The sequence below is a fragment of the Gobio gobio genome (assembly GCF_949357685.1).
Source record: "Gobio gobio genome assembly, chromosome: 21".
NCBI lineage: Eukaryota > Metazoa > Chordata > Actinopteri > Cypriniformes > Gobionidae > Gobio > Gobio gobio.
The window spans coordinates 40,630,495-40,637,994 of record NC_137117.1 but is presented as its reverse complement, the minus strand read 5'-3'; the positions used below and the strand labels follow the sequence as shown (position 1 = coordinate 40,637,994).

Sequence of the window (7,500 nt, the reverse complement as noted above, 5' to 3'; positions counted from 1 at the left end):
AATTAACTGACCTGTATAAACTGTGTAAAACATGCAGTTACTATAGTGATTCTGGGCATCTATAAACACAGATAACTGCTCCTGCAACTCTGTGTGCCTGCAAACTGCACTTGATGTGACTGATGGGGCGGAGTCACGTGAAAACCGAAATAACCCACATGGGAAAAATACGTCGGTTAGAGGTTCTGAATGTCGGTTTCGGTTATTTTTCGATTAATCGTACAGCCCTAATATAGATGTTTTTAAAAACCAAAAAAAAGTGAATTGAGCTCTTTCGTATTTTTAATGTCAAAAACAAAATGTCAAAATGTCAGTTCAAGTGACAGTCGGTTATGTGACGCTTAAATGCTTAAAGCAGCACTAGGTAGGTTTTGCTCTCGGGGTCCCTCTACAGTTGGGAAACAGTATTGTCCTCTACTACTGTCATAAACTCTTATCATCTTATATCAGTGGATGCATCGCACGTGCATTTATTGACATGACAACCATGATAGCCCTGAACACTGCAGGAGTTCACATGCAGGTGTTCTGCTTGCGTCGCGTGTGAAATGTCTTCATCCCAGGTACAGTGGCATATGTTTCAGCATGTCATATGAATATCATTTAATGGGTTTTATTTTGTTCAAATGCCAAATGATCGCGATGCTCACGTTTACAAGCCAGCGTTATTATAGTAGCCTAGTCTATTGGTTACCGTTTTACAGAATCTATATGATACTTCAATTCAGTGTTTGAGTGGTAGGAAATAACCATATATCGTCAATATTATAATATCAAGCTACCATAGATGAATCTGCAAATTTGAAAAGTCGATTTGCATTATAGCTTGAGGCAAGACAAATAAACCAATATCACAGACATGTTAGGTATCCTAAAATATGATTTTGTACGTCTTACGTATTTACTTGCAAGAATGAAGCCCCTCCTCCTTCAGCTCACGCCAACGAGCAAACGCTGCCCAATGTTGATCCTCGTCCTGCCTTTAATCCCATCACTTTCTCGTTTCCTCTTTTTGCTTTCCTCCGACAAAACCTTTGCTTTCTTATTTTTCTGTGCTGCTTCGGCCGTGACTATAACATTCGGCAAACAAATGATAGTTGGGCTCGCACGTCTGAATTTAAGGAAGTGGGGGTGGTGGTGGAAGTGACTTATAGGCCGTAAAGCAGTCGAATTTTGTAGTTCTTTTTTTTCTCGGGTTACTACCCGAAACCCGAAGTTTAAAAGTACGATTAAAAACGATACAGACCCCGTCAGGCTATGGCAGACGTGTCATTCAACCTATTGTAAGTCGATGCATCATCACAAGAGTCTTGAAAATATATTATAAAGGTTGAAAAGTTACCTAGTGCTGCTTTAACGTATTACAATTAAACTAATCTCTTTAGATTTAGTCGACTAAAACTAGACTAAAATTAAAAACAATTCAGGTGACTAAAATATGACTAAAAATAAATGGCATTTTAGTCAAAAGACTACGACTAAAACTAAATCAAAATATGCTGTCAAAATTAACACACACACACACACACACACACACACACACACACACACACACACACACACACACACACACACACACACGATCATAGACCTGAGGGGCAGCTGTACCTCGTTAGCCTTGGGTTTGGCACTGATGGCCACAGGGGGCGTCTTCGGCCTGATGCTCTCTGAGGAGGGAACAAATCGTAAATCGTGACTTTACTACTAAAGCATAATCAGAGTTAGAACATTACGTGTGGATTAAACACATGTTGATGTCGTTATATTGTATTTGTGTTATTATATTGTTGGTGAGAGCTTTTAACTTTATATTTTCTGTTTTCATTTGAATTTTAGTGAAGGTTTTAAAGGTTAACGCACACGATTAATTCAAAATCAAATACTGAAGCACATGAAATTACGGCATTAACGTAATTTTATTACATTTTGCTAGATTTGTTATTCATTTTTATTTTATTTACCTTTACATTTCTGGATTTGATCAATAAATAATATAATTTAAGCACATTCTTTCAACTTAAATACAAAATAGAACATGCTACTCATGTTACCAACATGCTAGCCATGTGTTAAATCATCCATCCACCCATCCACCCATCCATCCATCCATCCACCCATCCATCCATGCATCCATCCATCCAGCCATCCATCCACCCATCCATCCATCCATCCATCCACCCATCCACCCATCCATCCATGCATCCATCCATCCAGCCATCCACCCATCCATCCATCCATCCAGCCATCCATCCACCCATCCATCCATCCACCCATCCATCCACCCATCCACCCATCCATCCATGCATCCATCCATCCAGCCATCCACCCATCCATCCATCCATCCATCCATCCATCCATCCATCCACCCATCCATCCATCCATCCATCCACCCATCCATCCATCCATCCACCCATGCATCCATCCATCCATCCATCCACCCATCCATCCATCCATCCATCCATCCAATCCATCCATCCATCCATCCATGCATCCATCCACCCATCCATCCATCCACCCATCCATCCACCCACCCACCCATCCATCCATCCACCCATCCATCCATCCATCCATGCATCCACCCACCCATCCATCCATCCATCCATCCATCCACCCATCCATCCATCCAGCCATTAATCCACCCATCCATCCATCCATCCATCCATCCACCCACCCATCCATTCATCCATCCATCCATCCACCCACCCATCCATTCATCCATCCATCCATCCATCCACCCATCCAGCCACGCATCCATCCACACATCCACCCATCCATCCATCCATCCACCCACCCATCCATCCATCCATCCATCCATCATCCATCCACCCATCCATCCATCCATCCATCATCCACCCATCCATCATCCATCCATCCATCATTCATCCACCCACCCATCCATCCATCCATCATCCATCCACCCATCCATCCATCCATCCATCCACGCATCCATCCATCCATCCATCATCCATCCATCCAGCCACGCATCCATCCACACATCCACCCATCCATCCATCCAGCCATGCATCCATCCACACATCCACCCATCCATCCATCCATCCATCCACCCATCCATCCATCCATCCATCCATCATCCATCCACCCATCCATCCATCCATCCATCCATCATCCACCCATCCATCCATCCATCATTCATCCACCCACCCATCCACCCATCCATCCATCCATCCATCCATCATCCATCCACCCATCCATCCACGCATCCATCCATCCATCCATCATCCATCCATCCATTTCAAACTATCTGGCTTGGCTTCCTCAAACCAACTTAAAGTTTGTCTACAAGTTTATCTAGTTTTAGATGAAGTACTAAAATAACTACAACTAAAATAAAAATAAACCTTTATAAAAACTATATAAACATTTTAAATTACTACATCTTAAACTACTATAATTAAAATATAACAAGATTTTATAAAAAATATGAACAAAACCTATAATAGCATTTCTAAATGCCGTTTTTAAAAAATTAATTGTAGCACAAAGTAATGAAAATGAGAAATGATGTCTTGATTGATGTGTTATTTCCGTTGAGTATGGGAAGTGTGTGTAATGTTGTGAGTGTACTGTGAGCTGTGCTAGGGAAGTGTGTGTAATGTTGTGAGTGTACAGTGAGCTGTGCTAGGGAAGTGTGTGTAATGTTGTGAGTGTACAGTGAGCTGTGCTAGGGAAGTGTGTGTAATGTTGTGAGTGTACAGTGAGCTGTGCTAGGGAAGTGTGTGTAATGTTGTGAGTGTACTGTGAGCTGTGCTAGGGAAGTGTGTGTAATGTTGTGAGTGTACAGTGAGCTGTGCTAGGGAAGTGTGTGTAATGTTGTGAGTGTACAGTGAGCTGTGCTAGGGAAGTGTGTGTAATGTTGTGAGTGTACTGTGAGCTGTGCTAGGGAAGTGTGTGTAATGTTATGAGTGTACAGTGAGCTGTGCTAGGGAAGTGTGTGTAATGTTGTGAGTGTACAGTGAGCTGTGCTAGGGAAGTGTGTGTAATGTTGTGAGTGTACAGTGAGCTGTGCTAGGGAAGTGTGTGTAATGTTGTGAGTGTACAGTGAGCTGTGCTAGGGAAGTGTGTGTAATGTTGTGAGTGTACAGTGAGCTGTGCTAGGGAAGTGTGTGTAATGTTGTGAGTGTACAGTGAGCTGTGCTAGGGAAGTGTGTGTAATGTTGTGAGTGTACTGTGAGCTGTGCTAGGGAAGTGTGTGTAATGTTATGAGTGTACAGTGAGCTGTGCTAGGGAAGTGTGTGTAATGTTGTGAGTGTACAGTGAGCTGTGCTAGGGAAGTGTGTGTAATGTTATGAGTGTACAGTGAGCTGTGCTAGGGAAGTGTGTGTAATGTTATGAGTGTACAGTGAGCTGTGCTAGGGAAGTGTGTGTAATGTTGTGAGTGTACAGTGAGCTGTGCTAGGGAAGTGTGTGTAATGTTGTGAGTGTACAGTGAGCTGTGCTAGGGAAGTGTGTGTAATGTTGTGAGTGTACAGTGAGCTGTGCTAGGGATGTGTGTGTAATGTTGTGAGTGTACAGTGAGCTGTGCTAGGGAAGTGTGTGTAATGTTGTGAGTGTACAGTGAGCTGTGCTAGGGAAGTGTGTGTAATGTTGTGAGTGTACTGTGAGCTGTGCTAGGGAAGTGTGTGTAATGTTGTGAGTGTACTGTGAGCTGTGCTAGGGAAGTGTGTGTAATGCTGTGAGTGTACAGTGAGCTGTGCTAGGGAAGTGTGTGTAATGTTGTGAGTGTACAGTGAGCTGTGCTAGGGAAGTGTGTGTAATGTTATGAGTGTACAGTGAGCTGTGCTAGGGAAGTGTGTGTAATGTTGTGAGTGTACAGTGAGCTGTGCTAGGGAAGTGTGTGTAATGCTGTGAGTGTACAGTGAGCTGTGCTAAGGAAGTGTGTGTGATGTTGTGAGTGTACAGTGAGCTGTGCTAGGGAAGTGTGTGTAATGTTGTGAGTGTACAGTGAGCTGTGCTAGAGAAGTGTGTGTAATGTTGTGAGTGTACTGTGAGCTGTGCTAGAGAAGTGTGTGTAATGCTGTGAGTGTACTGTGAGCTGTGCTAGGGAAGTGTGTGTGATGTTGTGAGTGTACAGTGAGCTGTGCTAGGGAAGTGTGTGTAATGTTGTGAGTGTACAGTGAGCTGTGCTAGGGAAGTGTGTGTAATGCTGTGAGTGTACAGTGAGCTGTGCTAGGGAAGTGTGTGTGATGTTGTGAGTGTACTGTGAGCTGTGCTAGGGAAGTGTGTGTAATGTTGTGAGTGTACAGTGAGCTGTGCTAGGGAAGTGTGTGTAATGTTGTGAGTGTACAGTGAGCTGTGCTAGGGAAGTGTGTGTAATGTTGTGAGTGTACTGTGAGCTGTGCTAGGGAAGTGTGTGTAATGTTGTGAGTGTACAGTGAGCTGTGCTAGGGAAGTGTGTGTAATGTTGTGAGTGTACTGTGAGCTGTGCTAGGGAAGTGTGTGTGATGTTGTGAGTGTACTGTGAGCTGTGCTAGGGAAGTGTGTGTAATGCTGTGAGTGTACTGTGAGCTGTGCTAGGGAAGTGTGTGTAATGCTGTGAGTGTACTGTGAGCTGTGCTAGGGAAGTGTGTGTAATGCTGTGAGTGTACAGTGAGCTGTGCTAGGGAAGTGTGTGTGATGTTGTGAGTGTACTGTGAGCTGTGCTAGGGAAGTGTGTGTAATGCTGTGAGTGTACAGTGAGCTGTGCTAGGGAAGTGTGTGTGATGTTGTGAGTGTACTGTGAGCTGTGCTAGGGAAGTGTGTGTAATGTTGTGAGTGTACAGTGAGCTGTGCTAGGGAAGTGTGTGTAATGCTGTGAGTGTACTGTGAGCTGTGCTAGGGAAGTGTGTGTAATGTTGTGAGTGTACAGTGAGCTGTGCTAGGGAAGTGTGTGTGATGTTGTGAGTGTACTGTGAGCTGTGCTAGGGAAGTGTGTGTAATGTTGTGAGTGTACAGTGAGCTGTGCTAGGGAAGTGTGTGTAATGTTGTGAGTGTACAGTGAGCTGTGCTAGGGAAGTGTGTGTAATGCTGTGAGTGTACTGTGAGCTGTGCTAGGGAAGTGTGTGTAATGCTGTGAGTGTACAGTGAGCTGTGCTAGGGAAGTGTGTGTAATGTTGTGAGTGTACAGTGAGCTGTGCTAGGGAAGTGTGTGTAATGCTGTGAGTGTACTGTGAGCTGTACTAGGGAAGTGTGTGTAATGTTGTGAGTGTACTGTGAGCTGTGCTAGGGAAGTGTGTGTAATGTTATGAGTGTACAGTGAGCTGTGCTAGGGAAGTGTGTGTAATGCTGTGAGTGTACTGTGAGCTGTGCTAGGGAAGTGTGTGTAATGCTGTGAGTGTACTGTGAGCTGTGCTAGGGAAGTGTGTGTAATGCTGTGAGTGTACAGTGAGCTGTGCTAGGGAAGTGTGTGTAATGTTGTGAGTGTACTGTGAGCTGTGCTAGGGAAGTGTGTGTAATGCTGTGAGTGTACTGTGAGCTGTGCTAGGGAAGTGTGTGTAATGTTGTGAGTGTACTGTGAGCTGTGCTAGGGAAGTGTGTGTAATGTTGTGAGTGTACAGTGAGCTGTGCTAGGGAAGTGTGTGTAATGCTGTGAGTGTACAGTGAGCTGTGCTAGGGAAGTGTGTGTAATGTTGTGAGTGTACAGTGAGCTGTGCTAGGGAAGTGTGTGTAATGCTGTGAGTGTACAGTGAGCTGTGCTAGGGAAGTGTGTGTAATGTTGTGAGTGTACTGTGAGCTGTGCTAGGGAAGTGTGTGTAATGTTGTGAGTGTACTGTGAGCTGTGCTAGGGAAGTGTGTGTAATGCTGTGAGTGTACTGTGAGCTGTGCTAGGGAAGTGTGTGTAATGTTGTGAGTGTACAGTGAGCTGTGCTAGGGAAGTGTGTGTAATGTTGTGAGTGTACAGTGAGCTGTGCTAGGGAAGTGTGTGTAATGCTGTGAGTGTACAGTGAGCTGTGCTAGGGATGTGTGTGTAATGTTGTGAGTGTACAGTGAGCGGTGCTAGGGAAGTGTGTGTAATGTTGTGAGTGTACAGTGAGCTGTGCTAGGGAAGTGTGTGTAATGTTGTGAGTGTACAGTGAGCTGTGCTAGGGATGTGTGTGTAATGTTGTGAGTGTACAGTGAGCTGTGCTAGGGAAGTGTGTGTAATGTTGTGAGTGTACAGTGAGCTGTGCTAGGGAAGTGTGTGTAATGTTGTGAGTGTACTGTGAGCTGTGCTAGGGATGTGTGTGTAATGTTGTGAGTGTACAGTGAGCTGTGCTAGGGAAGTGTGTGTAATGTTGTGAGTGTACAGTGAGCTGTGCTAGGGATGTGTGTGTAATGTTGTGAGTGTACAGTGAGCTGTGCTAGGGATGTGTGTGTAATGTTGTGAGTGTACAGTGAGCTGTGCTAGGGAAGTGTGTGTAATGTTGTGAGTGTACAGTGAGCTGTGCTAGGGAAGTGTGTGTAATGTTGTGAGTGTACTGTGAGCTGTGCTAGGGAAGTGTGTGTAATGTTGTGAGTGTACTG

General features: G+C 44.5%; 1 protein-coding gene across 1 annotated transcript in view; it reads right to left on the bottom strand.

The window, feature by feature from the left end:
- The window catches only part of syap1 (synapse associated protein 1), a 27,481-nt gene that overhangs the window by 6,352 nt on the left and 13,629 nt on the right, over window positions 1–7,500 (bottom strand). The window contains exon 7 of the mRNA XM_079802736.1: window positions 1,609–1,667. Within this exon, the coding sequence (XP_079658862.1) occupies window positions 1,609–1,667 (59 nt within the window). The remainder of the gene's footprint in view (window positions 1–1,608; window positions 1,668–7,500) is intronic.